The sequence below is a fragment of the Manihot esculenta genome, chromosome 2 (assembly GCF_001659605.2).
Source record: "Manihot esculenta cultivar AM560-2 chromosome 2, M.esculenta_v8, whole genome shotgun sequence".
In the NCBI taxonomy this organism is placed as follows: domain Eukaryota; kingdom Viridiplantae; phylum Streptophyta; class Magnoliopsida; order Malpighiales; family Euphorbiaceae; genus Manihot; species Manihot esculenta.
Window position 1 is genome coordinate 1820208 of NC_035162.2, and position 23786 is coordinate 1843993.

Below are 23786 nucleotides of genomic sequence, written 5' to 3' on the forward strand. Positions count from 1 at the left end.
TAAGTTTATTTTTAACATTGTAAAAAATATTATTTATATTTAAATATAATATTATTTCATTTTTTATATTATATGTAATATTATTTTATTTTTTATTGTGTAAATGGTACATTTTATATAATTTACTTATTTAATAAAATATATATTCAATAATATTTAAAATTTATATTTATTTTTTAAATTAAATTAATTATTTAAAATTTAAATTTAATTAAAATTAAATTAAAACTGTAAAAAAATTAAAACCGCTTTAAAATTAAATTAAAATTAAAACAGTTAAAAAAATTAAAACCGATACTGATTCCAGTTAGATTCGTAAAATAAATTGGAACCGGCCCACGGCAACTCTAGATTACCTTATTCAAGTCAAACAAGAAAAATGTTGGCTCTGTATAAGCCTTCCGATTTTTGGACGCATACCCATTACCAGTCCATACTCATAGTCTGGGAATCTGCAACATGTGGATTTTTGGGTGGAAAGGGGCTTCTGGATTCTCAGCCTGTTCCACAGCTGAGCAAGTCACACGAGGGATTGATGGAACTGGCCTCACTGCTATTATCACAGGTCTGCTTTTGCTCTCTTATTTTATCATCCTTGCCTTAATTTCTTTTTCTAATGTCTGTTTTTCTTTGTTTGAGGAAAAACTTGCAGTGAACCATATAAGAATTGAAGCTTTCAATCTTATATTTTTCAAATGAAAAAATTAACTAATCCATTTTTAGCTTTCCAAAATTGGGATATTGTTTTCGAGGTTAGCGAGGATACAACTTCTTTACTTCATTTCTTTTTGCTTATGTTCTTTTCTTAAATAAAATATGCAAAAGCTTGCTTACCCAAGTGATCATTCCTGGGTCTAAATTATTTTGCTTTCGTGTTTTTTTTTTTTTTTTTTTTTTTTTGTATAGTACTGAATGCTTAATTCTTGCAAAAATTGTGGATGGAGTTGATGAAGTATTGAAGTTGATCTATCAGCATATATGTGTGAACTTATTTTTTATTTGTTCCTGTTTCACATGGATTACCAAAACGCGCAGAAAGAGTAAATATTTTGCTTGGATTTTTCAACTATCTGCCTCTCTGAATCGTTTTCTAGATTATATTAGTTTTGTTGATGATTGTTGCAGAATATACTCAGCAGACCACCTGAGACTTGTGGTTTTTAGCAAGCAAACAAATTTCTCATGCTGAAAGCCTTTCCTCCAAGTTTTACTCGTCGTGGTGCTTTATATGACAATGTATAATTGTATATTTGTGCAAGTTTGTGAAACTGTGAAAAAGAAATGACGGGAATAGAATGCTTGTCATTGCTAGGAGATTCAATTATGTACGAGTACTGGAATGCAATACACGTTAAGAAGAAGCAAAAACAAACTCTCTGGTCTGTACAACTAACTTAGGAACCTACGTGTGTCATGTGAAGTTGCTGCTCTCCAAACCAAATGCGCAGAGTTTCACAAACCATTACGTGCACCATGTAATAACTTAACAATATTATGTCATCCTTTTTGTGGTGTTTAATTGGTTTGTCTGTTAACTTCTTTTTTGGCCTAATTTCAGGAGCATCAAGCGGCATCGGTATGGAGACAGCAAGAGTTCTTGCTTTGCGTGGTGTACATACGATAATGGCAATAAGGAATTTGGAGGCTGGTAAGAATGTTAAAGAAGCAATACTCAAGGAAATCCCCACCGCTAAGATTGATGTTATGCAGTTAGATCTCAGCTCAATGACATCTGTCAGGAAATTTGCATCGGAATATATTTCCTCGGGTCTTCCACTAAATATACTCATGTAAGAAACTAAACTGAACAATTCAAATTTATTTGACTACCGTTTCAACTTGTTTTATGATTCCCTCATTCGTGTCTTGTTCACTGGTTTGTGTGCACATACCACTATGATTTTATTTCTGTTGCTCGTTGATTTTGTTGCAGTAACCCATGAAAGTCTTTAGGAACTGAACAGTAGGATCTAAAGTCCTCTTTTCTTTGTTTCCAGTAACAATGCGGGTGTTATGGCTCGTTTCATGCTTTCTCAAGATAACATAGAAATGCAGTTTGCAACAAACCATGTAGGTAAGTGCTGCAGCTAAGTGCATAAACATATACATTCTTTTAATTAAGGTACAACGTTGGTGGTTGCAATTTAGTTATATGTTAATTGTAATATCAGTTGTAAAATGATTTTAGTTTATGTATGAAATCAAATAGAGTATGCAATGTAATAAGATCATACAACACAGGATTTGAACTCCTTGTGATTTAATATACAAGAATCTTGAACGTTAGATCCCTTGATAACCATAAACATAGAACACATAGACGATATTCTGTATGGGATCACTTTGTGAAAACTTTCGAAAAAATAACATCACTTTGACTTTTTCCTCCTTGCATAAATAACTTTTGTTAATCTTCAAAGTTTAGATTATAGGAAATAAATATGTTAATATAGGAAGTAAATATTGATAGATGGATCAGCTGCTTAATTTTAGGATTGTATAATCATAAACTTGATTTTTCCTTCCTGCTTAGATACCGTCTCTCGTGTATAAATAGGTTGTAATCTCTATTTTGAAATACAATATCAAAATATTATATTTTTACATGTTATCAGAGTCTCACCCATAGAGATTTAAATTTTTTTAGAGACCTAGGGCTCTGTTCATTTGGGTTACCATAAAAGGTAACATTTGGAGACTTATGACTCTCTTTATTTTGGGTTACCCATAAAAGGTAACATTTGGAGAGTAACATTTGGAAACTTATGGCTCTTTTCATTTGGATTACCCATAAAGGGTAACGTTTGGAGACTTAGGCTTTATTGGTTATCCATAAAGGGAGACTTAGGGCTCAGTTAATTTTGGGTTATTCATAAAGGGTAACGTTTGGAGACTTAGAACTCTGTTTATCAAACGGGATTACCCATAAAGGGTAATATTTAGAGATTTAGGACTCTATTCATTTGGATTATCTATGGGTAACATTTGAAGACATCGGACACTGTTTATCGGGCATAGTTCATCGGTTACTGTTCACAGATACTTTTCATCGGTTATTATTCACGAGTTACTGTTCATGGGTTCTGTTCTTTTGATCCTTTGTTTATTTTGATTGTTTTAGATTGGTTGTCCTTATGGCTAAAATTGATTATATATGTAACAAGTTGGACATTATTAACATTTTGATTGTTTTGGATTGGTTGTCCTTATGGCTAAAAATATTATATTTTTATATGGTATCAGAGTCTCACCCATAGAGATTTAAATTTTTTTAGAGATGTAAGGCTCTGTTCATTTGGGTTACTCATAAAGGGTAACATTTGGAGATTTAGGGCTCACCCATAAAAGGTAACATTTGGCGACTCAGGGCTCTGTTCATTTGGGTTACCTATAAAGGGTAACATTTGGAAACTCAAGACTCTATTCATTTTGGTTACCCATAAAGGATAACGTTTGGAGACTTAGGGCTCTATTCATTTTGGGTTATCCATAAAGGGTAATGTTGGGTTATCCATAACGTTTGAAGACTTAGAGCTCTGTTTATTGGGGTTACCCATAAAGGGTAATATTTGGAGATTTAGGACTCTGTTCATTTGAATTACCCATGGGTAATATTTGGAGACATCGGGCACTGTTTATCTGGCACGGTTCATAGATACTGTTCATCGGTTAATATTCACGAGTTACTGTTCATTGGTTCTGTTCTTTTGATCCTTTGTTTATTTTGATTGTTTTGGGTTGGTTATCCTTATGGCTAAAATTGATTATATATGTAACAAGTTGGACATGATTAACATTTATACTCCAATTTGAGTGAGAGTGTTATAGATTATAGGAAATAAATATGTTAATATAGGAAGTAAATATTGATAGATGGATCAATTACTTAATCTTAGGATTGTATAATCATAAATTTAATTTTCTTTCCTGTTTAGATACCGTCTCTTATGTATAAATATTTTGTAATCTCTATTTTGAAATATAACAACAAAATATTATATTTCTACACCTTTTACAATTCTTTGAGTCTCATTAGTTATTATCACTCAAGACTATTATTTACATGATGCTCCATGGTTCCATATATATATATGTGGAAATTCATTTAGACGTTAATTAATAACTGAAGCTAGCATTGATATGTCTTCTACAGAAAAAAGGTAGGGAAATTTTTAAGACATTCAGAATAATTTTGCAGGGTATTTTCTTCTGATGGATCTTTGCTATAAACCATGAAAAACATAGTTGCATATATTAACTTTATTTCATAATGTGCAGAAATTGCACTGTATGTTATAAATGCAGACAGCATCGATATGTCTTATATATGGACAAAATAGAGGGACACTTTAAGAGATTTCAGTATAATTTTGCAGGACATTTTCTTCTGACGGATCTCTTGCTGGAAACCATGAAAAGGACGGCGCGTGAAAGCAATCAAGAGGGAAGAATTGTTAATGTATCATCAGAAGGTCACCGGTTTGCATACCGCGAAGGAATTCGTTTTGATAAAATTAATGATGAATCAGGGTACCACTTTGGCAGTACTTTTTTGGAAAACTGTCCTTCAATGCTCCTTGATGATTCTGAGCACAGACACAAGTGTGAAAAGCCCAGATTCATATGTTGTCTAATGCATATGGATTAGCAGTATTCTATGTTTTCTTAACTTTGCTCTCTTGTGCCTGTTAATTTACAGATACATCAGTTTTTCTGCTTATGGACAATCAAAGTTGGCTAACATTTTGCATGCTAGTGAGCTTTCAAGACGCCTTAAGGTAATAAAGATTTAAAACATAAGTAGCTTCTATACCAATGAAAATCTATAAAATAATTCAGAGTTGTAGAACCTTTAGTTTCTTTCATGCAATATAGTGGTGTACTCCTGGACATGGTCATTTCCTTTTTGGTCAATTAACTTCCCAATGGACTAAAATTTGCCAATACATACTGGGAATATTGTTCTCAGATGTTTCTGCTTATCTAATTACTGTGAAGTTTTACCATGTGTGACTCTGTTTATTTTTGTAATATGATTGCGACAGTTTGCTAACCTTTGTCACCCCTCCCATGGTACTTTTCATAGTAATCACATCATTGTCTGAGGAGTCTTGTAAGCCTTCCCTACCTTTTTCTTGTGCAGGAAGATGGAGTAAATATATCCGCAAATTCACTTCATCCTGGAGCAATCCCTACAAATCTTATGCGATATCACAGCATTGTAAATGGTAATCCTCTAAGACATCAACTCTTCTTTGGTTGTATTCTCTAAGGAACCATTCTTTGCCTGTTGAAGCTAAATGAATCCTAACAAATATCCTCTGTTTTCCATTAAAAGAAGCATTGTCGATGTACGTACAAAGATACAAAAATTGTGTTTTATGCTTTTATCATAAGATTCTCGCTCAAACAGCATACCTTGACATTATGCCTGCACAGAGCCTACTTTTTTCACTTAATCAAGTTTGACATTAGGGTGACCATTACCTAAACAGGTAGTGATAAAGTCAAGGTTGCTAAAGTAAGCACTAGCTCTAGCATGTCTTCTTCCAAATAAGGTTTTGTACAGGTTTTTCTGCATATATTTGTTAGAATGTGCCATAAAAATCAAATTAAGCCTCAAGTCGAACATTATTAGTCTCAGTTCCATGTTTTGGTGTGGAAGTATAGAAGGGAAGAATTGCATTTAGATTATCGGGCATAAGAATTCATTTATTATCTAAGTTCAAATTCTCTGATTGATGATTTTCTTTGGCTTGATGCAGGCATTGCGTCTTTTATTGGTAAATTCGTGCTAAAAAATGTTCAGCAGGTTTGTGGCGCAGGATTAATTTTGAACTTGTTGGAGCATTTAATATGCTTCAATTCAATTATGTGTTCAATGTAATATTAACCCTTTTAGTTCTTTACTTCCTCATATATGGTTGCAGGGAGCAGCAACTACATGCTATGTAGCACTGCATCCACAGGTTAAGGGGATAACTGGTGAATATTTTATGGACAGTAACCTAGCCAGCCCAAATTCTCAGGCTAAAGATGCAGAATTGGCAAAAAAACTATGGGATTTTAGCTTGGGATTAACCAATCCCAAGTGAGTCGATGGCCTCATATTCATATGAACAAGTTCTATTTCAGGACTTTGGGATGCTGTGTGGATTTTTAGTTTTATATGATTCTTGAACATCCCTCTGAGATTATATGTTTATGTTGATCAATCCATATTTCAAAGATGGTGTGTGCCTATGTTGTGAATTAAATAGGAGGAAACTTTCTATGATGACGAAAGTAGTTGTGGGCATTCTATTTCTCCTTTTATGAAATGAGCTGCCATAAACTGATATACAGAAAAAGGAGGGGGTAGGGGGATGGAAATAAACCAGATGGCGCATTCTCAACAGTTCTCTTTGGATAAAAACAAAAAAAACCTGGATTCCTGCTTAGTTCCCAACTTTCTGTACATGGTTTTATCTCCCACCACCATCCATCCACCCAAAAAACAGTGGAAGGAAATGACAGAAGGCAACAGAACCCAGAAAATGGCAATAGCACTTGAAACTCGGGTTTCAAGTGTAATAAGAGAGACAGTTTCTTTACACTTCTCAATTGCAGTGCCGCTATCTCCTGTTTAAACAGGCTTCATTCCCGAATGAGCTTGTGCGTCGACCAGAATCATTACAGCTGACAGGAAAGGATGCTGAATTAATGACTTGAGGTGAAATAGTATGGTTGTCAGGTAAACAGCTTCAATAAATGCAAGAAAAGGATTTAATTTCAGTGCTGCCGAGTTCCTTTCCTTACAGGTCACATAAGCTGCTCACGGTATGAACTTTGCAACACAGCTTTCGGATTCCACTTCCAGAAAACTCTTCTGCATTCAAGCTTCAAGAGGATTCATTTTATTCACTAGCTGACCTTTACTTTTAAGGCACATGTTGCAAATATTTTGGCTGATGGTTAGAATAAAAATATGAGTGAAGCTATGTATGGCATATACAATGCCTGGAGACTGTCTCAGACCAAGGCTTCTGGTGCATCCTAGATTCCATTGGTGCGACCAAGCAGGTCCAATGATAGCTTCAACTTCACATGATCCCTTAGGAGCTGCTGAGACACATGATCAACTAGTACAGGCTGTGCATTATAATGTTCCCTGGGGTCCTCATGGCCAGCTTGTCCAAACTGGTTTTCAGGAGCACCATTATCAGATGAAACCAGCTCTCAAAAAACCTGAGAAGCTTGTGAAATCCCACGAAATAGATCAGGTGTGGGCTCCTGATATGGATTATTGCCATTGGTATACAAAATATTTTGGGACCTTAAAATCATTCCCATGCTTTCTTGCAAGTAGGCTGCTGGCTGCATTGAGAGATGAAACGGGATGGCACGACTACCGCCAGTAAGAGGTGTAGATGAACCAGATACAGTAGGAGGGCTAGATATATGAAATAAGCACTTTGTGATTTTCGGCTAAAATAGTGTCTACATAAGACATTCTTCATTGTGTGTGTGTGTAGAGAGAGGGAGAGGGAGAGACCTCAATCCTGCACGAGGTTTTGAGCCTCTACATTGATGGATAGCAACCCCTTCAGGTTCAAAGCCTGCAACATTTCATGCATGCCCAATACCCTAATTGAAGACCAAAGATTGCAACCCAACAGTAGAGTGAATAAAGATCATACAGGCCCAAACAGATCAGGCAGACAGCTATTACAAAGAAAAATGATAACATATAGCATTAACTCTTAACTATCACAGCTGGTCAGACAGCTATTCTTTTTATTTTAAGGGCTAGGCACTAGTGGAGGGAAAATACAGGTGAGGAGGTGCTAGTACACTCAAATTCAAAGATGAACCATAATCTTTTCCCCACAGCAAATTCACAAAAACAAGGTTAGATTTCCATCCTAGTTGCCTACAAATTTAAATTGACTGTCTGAACCCTCATGACTGTACTAGCAAGCAACACGTATGGTCCGTTTCACTAAATCAGATTCACATGATGCAAGTAGCAAAGATCATATTTATGAGAAAAATTTTAATAATAATCTCTTTCTCAAATGATTGAAATCAGAGAAATTCTACTCCACACCCAAATGTATATACTCGTTTAATAGGATTATAATATATAATTTAAAATTAAAATATATATATATATTTAAAACATAATATATTCTCATTTTCATTGATCAAGTGTACAAATGAAATTATAAAATCAATTTTGTTTTTATAAATAATTATTAAAATATTTATAAAAAACATAAAATTTTAAATAATAACTTATTTATAAAATAATAGGCTTCTGTATAAAAATATTGAAATTTAAGAGATTTCGCATTCAATCTCATTCACTTAAAACAAGGTATAATTTAATTTTATTAATAAAATTATTATTATTAAAAATATTAATTATTAAAATTGTAATTTCTAATTATTCATTATAATACATAATTATAGTATTTAATATTAATGTAATTTAAAACAACATAAATCCAATATATATTTTAGGTGTATTAGAAAAATAATTTTTTTTTTATCAAAATTAGAAAAAAAAAAAAATCAATGGGGGTAGTTGAGATGGTTGAAACTATCTTTTCCTTGGTGAGGTGTCAATATTGAATTCTGTTACCAACAAAAACACTTTGATTTTTCTTTAGTGCACTTTGGATCGATTTCGAAAACTGGAATTAAACCGTGTGGGTTTTTTATTCACTCGATATCTGGCCGGTTCCTTTTGGTTTATTCTAATTCTATTAATTTGAGAGTTTTATATTTAAATCAAACCGATCCATAATTCTATTTTGATTAAAACAATTTGACAAATAAATTTGATTTTAACAATCAGCACAAATAATATGCAGTTTGATTTAACTCGAAAATATTGGGAATATCCTAGTCATGGCCATGGTTCAATCGGTTCCTAAACCGAAACAAAACTTTGTTTAAAGACCAGTTATGATCTCCTACCTCTGAATTAAAATTTAAATCAGCGATCTGATTTATTTTTAATTTAATTTTTTATTTTTAAAATAAATTATTATATAAAATTATATTAATTAAAACTAATGCAAAGCAAATTAAATTATTAAATAATTAAATTTTAAGTTTATATTATTTACATTTAAATTTAATATTATATATAATAATATTTTTTTATTAGATAAATAAATATATTTTATATAATTTATTTGTTTAATAAAATATATATTCAATAATATATAAGATTTATATTTATTTTTCATATTTTATTTAAAATTTTAACTTTTAATTTTTTTAAATTAAAATCGAATTTATTATTTATAATTTAAATTTAATTAAAATTAAAATCGTGAAAAATTGATCGAAATTGAATAAAATAATTAAAAAATCGAAACCATTTAGAATCATATTAAATCAAATTAGTTCTGATTAAATTTGCAAAATAAATCGATTCGAAATTGAAACCTGCCCATGTCCACGTCTAGATTACCTTATTCAAGTCAAACAAGAAAATTGTCGGCTCTGTATAAGCCTTCCGATTTTTGGACGCATACCCATTGCCAGTCCACACTCTAGTTTGGGAAACTGCAACATGTGGATTTTTGGGTGGAAAGGGGCTTCTGGATTCTCAGCCTGTTCCACAGCTGAGCAAGTCACACAAGGGATTGATGGAACTGGCCTCACTGCTATTGTCACAGGTCTGCTTTTGCTCTCTTATTTTATGATCCTTACCTTAATTTCTTTTTCTAATGTCTGTTTTTCTTTGATTGAGGAAAAACTTGCAGTGAAACCATATAGGAATTGAATCTTTCAATCTTATATTTTTCAAATGACAAAATTATCTACTCCATTTTTAGCTTTCCAAAATTGTGATATCGTTTTCGAGGTTAGCGAGGATACAACTTTTTTACTTCATTTCTTTTTGCTTATGTGCTTTTGTTAAATAAAATATGCAAAAGCTTGCTTACCTAAGTGATTATTGCTGGGTCTAAATTATTTTGCTTTCGTGTTTTTGTATAGTACTGGATGCTTAATTCAAAATTGTGGATAGAGTTGATGAAGTATTGAAGTTGATCGATAAGCACATATGTGTAAACTTATTTTTTATTTGTTCCTGTTTCACATGGATTACCAAAACGCGCAGAAAGAGTAAATATTTTGCGTGGATTTTTCAACTACCTGCCTATCTGAATCGTTTTCTAGGTTATATTAGTTTTGTTGATGATTGTTGCAGAATATACTCAGCAGACCACCTGAGACTTGTGGTTTTTAGCAAGTGAAACAAATTTCTCATGCTGAAAGCCTTTCCTCCAAGTTTTATTCGTTCGTGGTGCTTTATATGACAATGTATAATTGTATATTTGTGCAAGTTTGTGAAACTGTGAAAAAGAAATGACGGGAATAGAATGCTTGTCATTGATAGGAGTTTACATTATGTACGGGTACTGGAATGCAATACACGTTAAGAAGAAGCAAAAACAAACTCTCTGGCCTGTACAACTAACTTAGGAACCCACGTGTGTCATGTGAAGCTGCTGCTCTCCAAACCAAATGCAGATAGTTTCACAAACCACTACGTGCACCATTTAATAACTCAACAATATTATGTCATCCTTTTTGTGGTGTTTAATTGTTTTGTCTGTTAACTTCTTTTTTGGCCTAATTTCAGGAGCATCAAGCGGCATCGGTGCGGAGACAGCGAGAGTTCTTGCTTTGCGTGGTGTACATACAATTATGGCGATAAGGAATTTGGAGGCCGGTAAGAATGTTGCAGAAGCAATACTCAAGGAAATCCCCACCGCTAAGATTGATGTTATGCAGTTAGATCTCAGCTCAATGACATCTGTCAGGAAATTTGCATCTGAATATATTTCCTCGGGTTTTCCACTAAATATACTAATGTAAGAAACTAAACTGAACAATTCAAATTTATTTGACTACCGTTGAGCTTGTTTTATAATTCCCTCATTTCGTGTCTTGTTCACTGGTTTGTGTGCACATATGACTATGATTTTATTTCTGTTGCTAGTTGATTTTGTTGCAGTATCCCATGAAAGTCTTTAGGAATTGAACAGTAGGATCTAAAGTCCTCTTTTCTTTGTTTTCAGTAACAATGCAGGTATTATGGCGACTCCTTTCATGCTTTCTCAAGATAACATAGAAATGCAGTTTGCAACAAACCATGTAGGTAAGTGCATAATCAAATATATTCTTTTAATTAAGGTACAATGTTGGTGGTTGCAATTTTGTTATATGTTAATTGTAATATCAGTTATAAAATGATTTTAGTTTATGTATGAAATCAAATAGAGTATGCAATGTAATAAGATCATACAACACAGGATTTGAACTCCTTGTGATTTAATATACAAGAATCTTGAACGTTAGATCCCTTGAAAACCATAAACATAGAACACATAGACGATATTCTATATTGGATCACTTTGTGAAAACTTTCAATAAAATAAATTACTTTGACTTTTTCCTCCTTGTATAAATAACTTTGTTAATCTTCAAAGTTTCCTTTTACACTTCTTTGAGTCTCATTAGTTATTATCAGTCAAGATTATTATTTACATGGTGCTCCGTGGTTCCATATATATGTGTGGAAATTAATTTAGATGTTAATTGATATGTCTTCTACAGAAAAAAGGTAGGGAAATTTTTAAGAGATTCAGAATAATTTTGCAGGGTACTTTCTTCTGATGGATCTTTGCTATAAACCATGAAAGACATAGTTGCATATATTAACTTTATTTCATAATGTGCAGAAATTGCACTATATGTTATAAATGCAGACAGCATTGATATGTCTTATATATGAAGAAAATAGAGGGACACTTTAAGAGATTTCAGTATAATTTTGCAGGACATTTTCTTCTGACGGATCTCTTGCTGGAAACCATGAAAAGGACGGCGCGTGAAAGCAACCAAGAGGGAAGAATTGTTAATGTATCATCAGAAGGTCACCGGTTTGCATACCGCGAAGGAATTCGTTTTGAAAAAATTAATGATGAATCAGGGTACCACTTTGCCAGTACTTTTTTTGAAAACTGTCCTTCAATGCTCCTTAATGATTCTGAGCACAGACACAAGTGTGAACAGATTCAGATGTTGTATAATGCATATGGATTAGCAGCAGTGTTCTATGTATTTCTTAACTTTGCTCTCTTGTGCCTGTTAATTTACAGCTACATCAGTTTATGTGCTTATGGACAATCAAAGTTGGCTAACATTTTGCATTCTAGTGAGCTTTCAAGACGCCTTAAGGTAATAACGATTTAGTTTCTTTCATGTAATATAGTGGTGTACTCCTGGACATGGTCATTTCCTTTTTGGTCAATTAACTTCCCAATGATCTAAAATCTGCCAATACATACTGTGAATATTGTTCTCAGATGTTTCTGCTGATCTAATTACTGTGAAGTTTTACCATGTGTGACTCTTTATTTTTGTAATATGATTGCAACAGTTTTCTAACCTTTGTCACCCCTTCCATGGTACTTTCAATAGTAATCACATCAGTGTCTGAGGAGTCTTATAAGCGTTTCCCACCTTTTTCCTGTGCAGGAAGATGGAGTAAATATAACCGCAAATTCACTTCATCCTGGATCAATAGCTACAAATCTTCTGCGATATCACAGCATTGTAAATGGTAATCCTCTAAGACATCATCTCTTCTTTGGTTGTATTCGGCTAAGGAACCATTCTTTGCCTGTTGAAGCTAATTGAATCCTAACAGATATCCTCTGTTTTCCGTTAGCAGAAGCATTGTCGATGTACGTATGAAGATACAAAAATTGTGTGTTTTATGCTTTTATCATAAGATTCTCGCTCAAACAGCATACCTTGACATTATGCCTGCAAAGTGCCTACTTTTTTCACTTAATCAAGTTTGACATTAGTGTGACCTAATCTAAACAGGTAGTGATAAACTCAAGGTTGCTAAAGTAAGCACCAGCTCTAACATGCTTTCTTCCAAATAAGGTTTTGTACAGATTTTTCTGCATATATTTTTTAGAATGTGCCATAAAAATCAAATTAAGCCTCAAGATGAACATTATTAGTCTCAGTTCCATGTTTTGGTGTGGAAGTATAGAAGGGAAGAATTGCATTCAGATTATCGGGCATAAGAATTCATTTATTTTCTACGTTCAAATTTTCTGATTCATGATTTTCTCTGGCTTGATGCAGGCATTGCGTCTCTTATTGGTAAATTCGTGCTTAAAAATGTTCAGCAGGTTTGTGGCGCAGGATTAATTTTGAACTAGGTGGAGCATTTATTGTGCTCCAACTCAATTCTGTGTTCAATGTAATATTAACCTTTTTAGTTCCTTACTTCCTCTTATATGGTTGCAGGGAGCAGCAACTACATGCTATGTAGCACTGCATCCACAGGTTAAGGGGATAACTGGTGAATATTTTATGGACAGTAACCTATCCAGCCCAAATTCTCAGGCTAAAGATGCAGAATTGGCAAAAAAACTATGGGATTTTAGCTTGGGATTGACCAATCCCAAGTGAGTGGATGGCCTCATATTCTTGTGAACAAGTGCATTTAGGGACTTTGGGGTGTTGTGTGGATTTTTAATTTTATATGGTTCTTGAACATCCCTCTGAGATTGTATGTTTATGTTGATCAATCCATATTTCAAAAGGTGGTGTGTGCCTATGTTGTGAATTAAATAGGAGGAAACTTTCTATAATGACAAAAGCAGTTGTGGGCTTTTTATTTCTCCTCTTATGAAATAAGTTTGGTAAAAGAGAAAAAAATCCCAAGAAACTAGTAATTTTTTAGATGGCCTTGATCGACATTTAATGCTAGAAAGTGATGACTGCAATTCTGGAAGTGAGTTCCTCTCGTTATTTGTCTACTCACGCTAATCTATGCGCAATTAGCTTTGCTAACTATGCTATATATTGATGCCGAAGCAGGGTGGCTGTGGCTGTGGGCCTGTGGCTAGGGTTGGGCATAATGTATCACGACTAAATTTAAATTCCTTAATCTTTTGGTTAACTTATTTTAATGTTAGTTGAAATAAGTCGATTTGGACCTTCATTTAGTTTCAAATTTCATTCTGGTCAAGAATAAATTACTCAAATTGGGATAAATAAAGACGAAAAAGATAATATAAAGAGTTAAAATTATAGAAATAAGATAATATAAATATTTAAAATTAAACAAGTTTATCAACAAATTTAATGCAATTATAAAGTTTATTTATATATATTGTTAAAAGAAAATTAAAGTAATTAATTTTGATAAAATACAACGTAGATTGATGCAATTGACCCGCCTACTTCTTCTGCGTCGCTTATTGGACGTAGCCAAGGGATTTCTTGGGCTCGGTTTTGAGGTCTCTGAGGAGGGACGCAGTAATGGTATGGGCTTCTTCAACTTTTACAGCGCTCATTACACGGGACGCTACACAGAACTGCTCTTTAGTCGTGTTGTCCATACTCTTAAAAGACGCGTTTTTGTTTCGTTTGAGCCAAATAGACCTGCTTCTGTGAAGAGATGACCTCATGGTGGTGGATAACGCTTCTGATCCTTAAAGAGTATAAGGAGCTGCAACCTACTTGCTTGGTCATACTGCATCCACAACGTAAGGAGCGTACACTACACTAATCTTGGACTGTTAGAGGATTCAACAAGCAATCAAAATGTTAAATTAGCTTTCTTCAATTTCATGCACATATGAAGTAGGTAAAACAATATCAGCAGGAAAAAGAACAGTTTGTTTTGTTTTTGAGCTGCCATAAAGTGATATACAGAAAAAGGAGGGGGTCGGGGGATGGAAATAAACCAGACGTCGCATTCTCAACAGTTTTCTTTGGAAAAAAAAAACCTGGATTCCTACCTAGTTCCCAAATTTCTGTACATGGTTTTATCTCCCACCACCATCCATCCACCCAAAAAACAGCGGAAGGAAATGACAGAAGGCAACAGAATCCAGAAAATGGCAATAGCACTTGAAATGTAATAAGATATACAGTTTCTTTACACTTCTCAATTGCAGTGCGGCTATCACCTGTTTAAACAGGCTTCATTCCCAAATGAGCTTGTGCGTCGACCAGAATCATTACAGCTGACAGGAAAGGATGCTGAATTAATGACTTGAGGTGAAATAGTATGTTGTCAGGTAAAAAGCTTCAATAAATGCAAGAAAAGGATTTAATTTGAGTGCTGCCGAGTTCCTTTCCTTACAGGTCACATAAGCTGCTCACCCTATGAACTTTGCAACACAGCTTTCGGATTCCACTTCCAGAAATCTCTTCTGCATTCAAGCTTCAAGAGGATTCATTTTATTCACTAGCTGACCTTTACTTTTAAGGCACATATTGCAAATATTTTGGCTGATGGTTAGAATAAAAATATGAGTGAAGCAATGTAGGGCATATACAACGCCTGGAGACTGTCTCAGACCAAGGCTTCTGGTGCATCCTAGATTCCATTGGTGCGACCAAGCAGGTCAAATGATGGCTTCAACTTCACATGATCCCTTAGGAGCTGCTGAGACACATGATCAACTAGTACAGGCTGTGGATTATAAAGTTCCCTGGGGTCCTCATGGCCAGCTCGTCCAAACTGGTTTTCAGGAGCACCATTATCAGATGAAACCAGCTCTCGAAAAACCTGAGAAGCTTGTGAAATCCCACGAAATAGATCAGGTGTGGGCTCCTGATATGGATTATTGCCATTGGTATACAAGATATTTTGGGTCCTTGAAATCATTCCCATGCTTTCTTGCAAGTAAGCTGCTGGCTGCATTGAGAGATGAAATGGAATTGCACCACTACCGCCAGTAAGAGGTGTAGATGAACCAGATACAGTACGAGGGCTAGATATAGGAGATGGAGACAGCCTTCCACTCATGTGTTGCAGCGACCTTGAATTCAGAAGAGGGCTCTCAGTAGGTGAAACTGGACATGATGAGTTCTTCGGTGCATGGACTTCACTGGGAAATGGGGAGAAATTTGGATGAGAAATATTTGGAATATAAAAGCGTTAAATAGAATAACAGTCAATTAACATTCTGAATAGCACAATTCAACAAATTACAGCACCAACTAGTAGCAGATGCAGACCACTTTGAGACTTTGAATCGCATTATTATCACTAGTATTTAACTCAAAGCTCAGGACTTTCTTTCAATAGAGCACATGCTAGACACATGGGGTAAAGCTAACAGATAAAACAAGACTAAAAACAAGTTAAAAGAAAGAAAATTTGTTAACTGAAACATCATTTAAGGGGAAATCCAGGATATCAATTTATCTCTAGCCTTTCAACAAAGTAATACTACCATCCTACAGATTTTATTCTCAGTTGATTGCCCCAAGGACTATGCCAACCTGCCCTCAATACAACATGTAGAAGGAGAAACATAACTCGCGTGTATTTTCTGATCCACAGGAAATAAGCACTTTGTGATTTTCGGCTAAAATAGTGTCTACATTAAACATTCTTCATTGTGTGCGTGTGTTGTGTGTGTGTAGAGAGAGAGAGAGAGAGAGAGAGAGAGACCTCAATCCTGCACCAGTTTTTGAGCCTCTAGATTGATGGATAGCAACCCCTTCAGGTTCAAAGCCTCCAACATTTCTTGCATGCCCAATACCCTAATTTAAGACCGAAGATTGCAACCCAGCAGTAGAGTCAATAAAGATCATATAGGCCAAAACGGATCCAGCAGACAGAGAGAGAAATGACTAAAAATCTAGAGAAGTGCATTACAAAGAAAACAGATATCATATAGCATTAACTCTAACTATCAAGTTGGTCAGACAGCAATTCTTTTTATTTTAATGGTTAGGCACCGGTGGAGGGAAAACGTGGTGGAGGGACAATAAAGGTGAGGAGGTGCCAGTACACTCAAATTCAAAGATGAACCATAATCTTTTGCCCACAGCAAATTTACAAGGACAAGGTTAGATTTCCATCCTAGTTGCGTATAAATTTAAATTGACTGTCTAAACCGTCATGACCATATTAGCAAGCAACACATATGGTCCGTTTCAGTAAATCAGATTCACAATTCTTTTGCTTTTAATGGTGGGGCACTGGCTCAAATTCAAAGATGAACCATAATCTTTTCCCCACAGCAAATTTACAAGGACAAGGTTAGATTTCCATCCTAGTTGCATACAAATTTAAATTGACTGTCTAAACCCTCATGACCATATTAGCAAGCAACACATATGGTCCGTTTCAGTAAATCAGATTCACAATTCTTTTGCTTTTAATGGTTGGGCACTGGTGGAGGGATGGTATATGTGAGGAGGTGCCAGTACACTCAAATTCAAAGATGAAGAATAATCTGTTCCCTGAGCAAATTCACAAAAACAAGGTTATATTTCCATCCTAGTTGCCTACAAGTTTAAATTTACTGTCTAAATCATCATGACCATATTAGTAAGCAACACATATGGTCCATTTCAATAAATCAGATCCACATGATGTAAGTAGCAAAGATCATATTTATGAGAGAAAAATCCTCATACCATTGATCTTCCTGCATTCATAACTGCAGGCAATGCTTCGGTGGGCTCAGCAGTTAAAATTGGTTTCTCCAATGCAGCAGCATTTCTCACAAAAGGGTGCTCCAAAAGTTGAGCAGCTGTAGGGCGATGTGAAGGGTTCCGTTGCAAGCATTGCCTCACAAAGTCCTTCCCATCATCGGACAAATTATCGGGAAATGCAGGAAGCTCCTTGCTGTTTCCGATCTTAAACATAGCAGCAACCTTTCAAGAAGCCATGAAGCCAAATAGGGGATAAGCTCCAGATTAAAGTTTAGGATTTTAAAACTCTCACCAGCAGACATTCATATTTAGAAGTTTCCACTTATATTATAAACTGATCCATCTCATGAATAATTTGAATTTTTAACTTAAATTTGACTATTAGATTTAACTAACCCCTTCATACTGGCTCCATGGAGGTTTGGTTGTTGCCATCTCCAACACTGTACACCCAAGGCTCCATATATCAACAGCAAGGTTACAACCATTTGAATTCCTTATCACCTGAAAATAATTAATGCTTTTAAATGAAACTAAGTGAAATCATCACAAAGAAAAGTGGAATTGGAGTATGCAGCAACATAATACTGACCTCAGGTGCCATCCAGTAAGGGCTTCCCTTGAATGATAGGGGGCAAGACTGCCCAGTTATCTGGAGATTAGTTCAGTTAAAATGTGTTAGAACATGTAGCCTTGCAGTTGACTTACAGACATAGACAAAAGCACCTTCTGATCTTGTTTCCAGTCTAAATTAAAAAACTAGCATCTATAGGGAATTCATCTCCTAGTATTCAAATACGTGAATATCATAAATTTTTTCAAAAAGTTTTAGAAGATTATTCTTACATGCTTTGCCATCCCAAAATCAGCCAGTTTGACACGGCCACTTGGGTCTACAAGTATATTAGCTCCTTTTATGTCTCTGGACATGATAGAAACTAAGCATAAGCATTGCCTCTGCTCCAATATTTGATACACTATGTTTCTAATATATCCAGAAAAAAAAAAAAAAAAAAACTCACCTGTGGACAGTGTTTTTAGCATGCAAATAATCAAGCCCAGACAAGATTTGTTGAGTGTAATTACGAATGGCTATTTCACCAAACTGTCCATACTCCTGAAGAAGTTTATAGATGGAACCACCCGAAACATATTCCAAGTATATATATAATTTATCATCCACCTGTTCCTCAAAAAAGAATTAGGTTAAGAAAACATAAATGGACTGATAATCAAGTTATCTACAATTCTCGTGCAAACAAAATATAGACTGACAACCCTTTTACCGTATTCTAATGGCATGGCACAATCATATATATACATGAACGATAAATCCCAGAAGATTATTGCAGAAGCTATCCACTTGAAATTGTTACAACCTCTTGGCAGTCATAAATTTTTTTAATGCAAGATTGTAAAGGAAATGCGAAATACTAATCAAGAAATGCAACAACAGTAGAGCAAACAACATCAACCTTATTAAAGCAATGACCTCAACAGTGGTAAAGTGCCTACCGTTTCAGATCCATAATACTGTACTATATTAGGATGTCGTAAGCGACTTAGAAGTGCAATCTCCTGTAGATATTATCAATCATAAGAAACATTCCTCAGAAATAGAGAGAAAGAGAGATTCCGAATCTACATTCTAAATACTTCAAAAGAACATAGCTTTTGAACAATAAATTGCCAAAGAAACTACTAAAACAAACTTACTTGTCCCAGCTGTTGTGCACTTTCCTTTGATCTTGGATCATCAGCAAACAGAGTCACCTCCTTCATTGCACACATCTCACCACTTTCACTAAAGTCCAAGTAACAAATTAAAACCAAACATGCATAAAACTAGTGGGGAAAAATGTGCATGAAAGATTCACTGATAACACTTCCATAGGATGTAAAACAATGACATGACCGTAACATTAAAATTATCAACAAAATGTGCAAAGCACATATTTCCCCCAATAAAATCTAAAATCTGAATACACTTTAGTCCCTGACTTGCAATACTACAAATGTTCTAGTCTCTTATATTCCTAAATTTGCATATCTTTAAATGAAAAGGACCTACTTGTCAATTAAGCTAACATCTGGAAGATTTTCCAGTGATTTTCCCTAATAAATACAATAGAAAAGTTCAATCTCAATTCTCAAGTATGCTCTACAATAACAAAAGGACATGAAAAAGTAAAACAATATTATAAGATTATAGATCAAAACTCACTATTTGATAATTTTATGATCTCTCTAAATCACATTAAAATACATGCATGTAACTTGGAACTGACCTGTTAAACCCTAGATACACATGTCCAAAAGTGCCTCTTCCTAGCAGGCGTCCCTTCTTCCAACGTGAACCAGGACTTGTTGGATTTTCTGCCCTATTAGGACTTCGGGGTAGTGAAGGAGATGTTGCAGTTGAATATGAAGGTGAAAAGGGACAGGTATTAGATATCGTTATTGGCGGCAAGGGCAGCCGGTGGCTTTTTTGCCTTCCATCATCAGGCCGGCCCGTAGGTGACTCTACACTAGTGCCTGCAGCTCTTGGATGCAAAGGGGTGACAGCACCACTGTGTATTCTGGAGCTGGGGCCAGGACTTGTCATTCTGGGGCTAGGTATAGGAGAACACTCAGGGCTACATCTATTGGTTTGCCAAAATAACTGTCCCAACATATCACCACCTATTGAGTTATGCCCGGAATTATGACCAGAACCTGGACTTGAGCAATGCCCAGAGCCTAGTCCTGCCCATAAACCACAATTAATAACTTGCTCAGGACCAAATGCACTGATCGGGCTTCTAGAAGGACTGGACATGGAGCTGTCTGGAGCACTGCAGAATGCACCTCGATTAGGAATCTGTAAATTCTGCACGTGAGTTCTTGAAGGAGCCCGTCTAGGAGATGTAGGAGGAATATGATTACTGAGTGAAAAATCAACTGAGTTTAATGCCTCTTTGGAGTTTTTTTTACTGACAATGGGAGATTGATCCTTCTGCTTTATGCTTTAGAAAACAAGATAAATTTTGTCAGAGATAAAATCAAATCTTGAAGAACAGAGACGCACAAGACATTAAAGAACAACTGATCTTCAAGTGCAATCTTGGAAACTCACCTGGATGGGCTGTTTGTAGCAGTTCTGTTTCCATATTCATAGTCAGATGTGAGGGGGCTCAGGACACGTGAATCAAATGGGTAGTCACTATCAGTGGAGCTCACACTAGAAACAGAAGCAGTAGCAAAATCTCCCTCAGTGTAAGCATGGTCTAATCTATTAGAGACACATCCAGGTCTTGGAAGTGGTAAATCCAAAGGCTTGGAGCCTCTGTCCAATCCTGGTCTTATTGAAGCACCAAGTCCGGAATTACTACGCCCAATGCCTGTATAGCGCACTGCAGGAAGTGGAAGCGGTTGAGCATGAGACCTTTCAGCAAAACTTTGGCTGCGTGCTACTTGTGCAGAAGGTGATGGTGATCTTGATGGCACTCGTGATCTAGATCCTCCTGATCTACTGTTAAGTTTCTCCTCTGAAGAAATCTTCAATTTTCGATGTATTGCATCAATGATACTTTTCTTTGTTTTCTTGTTGTCTTCTTTAGATGAAGTCTTTCCCCACCACGAGCGCATATTTAAGTAACCAAATAATGACCACAAATTCTAACTTAAAATGTATTCACCTACTTGAAAGGATCAATTATACTCTATATGCAACTGAAATTAGCCATGATAGCTTTGTCCATGAAATCACCATAAAAAGGGCCCAAATGCTCATGACTCTATATGGGGATTTTAACCTGAGTACAAAGCGGCCTTGACAAGATCAGTGAGCAATGTGAACCTGTACAAGTGTTTCATTGTCAAGTTTTCGGCAGATAATTATAGTAGTCACAATAAATGAACATCAACCCAGGAGTCTGGAAAATACAACAAATATTCAGAAAGAAATTAAAACATCTAAAGAACTATTCATCATTCATCGGTATAAATGGATAGCATCAGAGTTCTTTCTGGCGTTAAACTTAAGACACAAGTGGGATTGTTCAAAAAATTAGATACCCGCACCTAGCTAATCTTGATCCAACCCGCGTTGGCTGAACACATAGTTGAAGCCCCAAGGCTTCTAGCAGACAGAGTTAGCAGCTCTAACCAGACTATTTATAGCTAGCAATAACAACTTTAAGATTCATGCATCAAGGTTTACAATGATCTCTATGAGTAGAATCTGCCTTGAAATCAACTGTTATGCATTGATCCTACACCTATTAATGAATTTCTCTCCAAGCTACATTTATACCCATATACACAAACTCAGAATAATCAATTCCCCTTTTCTTCTTTTCCTTTTCTTTGGCAAGTGGAAAGCATCAGCTTGACCTCTGAATTCATCATTCATGTCTCATCCATAGCCGCAATATTTCTAATTTCAAAACCATGTAGGCTCACACGAGTCAATTTCTGCTAGCCAAAACAAACACACACAGTCTGCATCACTTGCGCTAACATAAGAGACCTTTAAAACCCAGAAACCACTACATAATTAGATCCATCATTCAATATCTCCCCGCCCTCCTTTTACAGGATAATGCAACATAACATCCCCATCCTCAAGAACCAAAACATTGTTTATAAAAAAAAAAAATCAAAGCCAGATCTACAAATTCAAGAATTTTCAAAACCAACGCATAACAGCAAAAACCGGAAATTTTGAACAAAGTTAAAGAGCTCCAGTGTGAAGCATACATGAAAATTATAGTCAAAATTGAAAATCCATCTCCAAATTGACTTCAAACAAGCATATGAATATTTTTAACTCCGAAATTCTCTTGAGAATTATAGATTTCATAGACCAAAAAAGGAGGGAAAATAAAAGGAAAAACAAAAAGAGAAAGAAACTCAAACAACAGGGCAAAGAACCCGAATCATTACTTACAGGATTGCAGTGAATGTCTAACTCAAAACTGCATTGTCAGCTCCCCACAGACAAGAAGAAGAGAAGCTCAAAAGTCATAAAGAAAAGAAAGGGAAGAAAAAAATGTAGAGAGACAAAGAGGCGCTGCGTGTATTTTTTAGAGAGAGAGTCTTCTCAGCGTTAATTGTAATAAAATATTAACTACTCTTGCTTAAAAAAAAAAATATTAACTGTTGGAAAACGGGAAGACCCCACGTAAGAGACATGGATGTGTGGTAATAACTTCTCTGCGCGAAATCATGACCGTTGGTTTGACATAAACCGTGCCTTTTTGACTTTGATATGCAAGAGGGAATAGTTTAGTTAGTCAACGAAGATTGCAATAGAACAATGAATTATGGTGAGGCGCGAAGCATGAGATCATAGACTGCCTTGCTCAATATATTCCCCCCCTTTTTTTTGTTGATGAAGATTGAAGATACTTTCTTTTGGTTTTCTATTGGCATTTGTTCATATTCTTTAAGAAAAATATATTTTTTTTTATTTATTTTGTTGGGCATTTTTTCTTCCTTTGTTTTGAAAATTATTTAAAAAAATTTAAATAAAAAATATATATATTATAATTTATAAAACAAATTAATAATTATTAATTTAATAATAATAAATAATGGTGTATAACATTTTGACCATTTTATAAGCATGTGTAAACTAGTCAAATGTTATTGGAATAAGTTCTCTGTCTAGATATTGACATGTTGTTGTCAATCTTCATGGAAGAATTTACCAAGTAATAGAGTTGTTTTTTTTTTTTTTAAAGTGTTGACAAAAAGGTTATTCTATTTTTTGGGTTCTCTTGAGGTTTAATTAATTTAATAGTTTACTTATCACATAATTCATTTTGACAAATTGATTGATTTTGAAATTGAAAATAAAAAGCTTAATTTAATTAATCAATGGTTTGATTGTTTAATTGGTTGATTTTGAATTTAAGTTTAATTTGTCGTTTGCTTATCACGCCAACCAAACCCATAATATTGTTTATTGGCTATTGATGACATGTGATTTGCTTTATTCTTTTTAATTAATTTTTTCTTAACTTGTTTATATAAAAGAAAAAGAAAAACTTTATCATACCACCAATATATATATATATATAATTATTGAAATGTAATGGAAAACATATATGATGAAACTTCAAAGCAAAGCCCTCATGATTTATTATGACAGTGCTCATCATTATTTGTGCTTATTTAATTGCTTCAATTATTATTGTAAATAATAAAAAATAAATAAATTCTCATAAAATTATTTGCATGTATTACACTTGATTTTTTTAAAAAAATAAAGAAAATTAAAATAAAATAAAATAAAATAATTGATT

At 34.7% G+C, this 23786-nt stretch overlaps 3 protein-coding genes across 10 annotated transcripts; 2 read left to right on the top strand and 1 right to left on the bottom strand.

Annotated features, from left to right (window-relative positions):
* The first annotated feature begins 210 nt into the window (after positions 1–210).
* Positions 211–6274, top strand: LOC110609085 (short-chain dehydrogenase TIC 32, chloroplastic). Of its 4 annotated transcripts, XM_021748419.2 has the most exons (10): positions 211–565; positions 1126–1236; positions 1313–1475; positions 1559–1790; positions 1998–2074; positions 4377–4602; positions 4700–4778; positions 5144–5228; positions 5766–5812; positions 5931–6274. In XM_021748419.2, exons 4-10 carry the CDS (start codon positions 1579–1581, stop codon positions 6093–6095), a joined length of 891 nt encoding a protein of 296 aa, XP_021604111.2. In that variant the 5' UTR covers positions 211–565; positions 1126–1236; positions 1313–1475; positions 1559–1578; the 3' UTR covers positions 6096–6274. The 4 variants fall into 4 exon arrangements, with proteins under 4 accessions (XP_021604111.2, XP_021604110.2, XP_021604108.2 ...); XM_021748418.2 differs by lacking the exon at positions 1126–1236; XM_021748416.2 differs by lacking the exons at positions 1126–1236; positions 1313–1475.
* A 3209-nt stretch (positions 6275–9483) lies between these two features.
* Positions 9484–13708, top strand: LOC110609087 (short-chain dehydrogenase TIC 32, chloroplastic). 3 transcript variants are annotated; one of them, XR_006349944.1, is made up of 9 exons: positions 9486–9674; positions 10646–10877; positions 11085–11164; positions 11846–11999; positions 12168–12246; positions 12547–12631; positions 12743–12900; positions 13171–13217; positions 13336–13453. XR_006349944.1 is itself a non-coding variant. In XM_021748420.2 (9 exons), the coding sequence occupies exons 1-8, from the start codon at positions 9569–9571 to the stop codon at positions 13190–13192; spliced, it is 771 nt and encodes a 256-aa protein (XP_021604112.2). In that variant the 5' UTR covers positions 9486–9568; the 3' UTR covers positions 13193–13217; positions 13336–13708. The 3 variants fall into 3 exon arrangements, 2 of the variants coding, with proteins under 2 accessions (XP_021604113.1, XP_021604112.2); XM_021748420.2 differs by having other exon boundaries at positions 12743–12755; positions 13336–13708; XM_021748421.2 differs by lacking the exon at positions 12743–12900 and having other exon boundaries at positions 9484–9674; positions 13336–13708.
* A 927-nt stretch (positions 13709–14635) lies between these two features.
* LOC110609084 (mitogen-activated protein kinase kinase kinase YODA) lies at positions 14636–22596 on the bottom strand. Of its 3 annotated transcripts, XM_043953891.1 has the most exons (12): positions 22427–22595; positions 20612–21334; positions 19785–20501; positions 19213–19300; positions 19012–19074; positions 18519–18679; positions 18343–18418; positions 18089–18148; positions 17893–18000; positions 17479–17718; positions 16505–16596; positions 14636–15935 (listed from the first exon to the last, which is right to left on the bottom strand). In XM_043953891.1, exons 2-12 carry the CDS (start codon positions 21121–21123, stop codon positions 15422–15424), a joined length of 2631 nt encoding a protein of 876 aa, XP_043809826.1. In that variant the 5' UTR covers positions 21124–21334; positions 22427–22595; the 3' UTR covers positions 14636–15421. The 3 variants fall into 3 exon arrangements, with proteins under 3 accessions (XP_043809826.1, XP_043809827.1, XP_043809828.1); XM_043953892.1 differs by lacking the exon at positions 19012–19074; XM_043953893.1 differs by lacking the exon at positions 16505–16596 and having other exon boundaries at positions 15798–15935; positions 22427–22596.
* Between the last annotated feature and the right edge of the window lie 1190 nt (positions 22597–23786).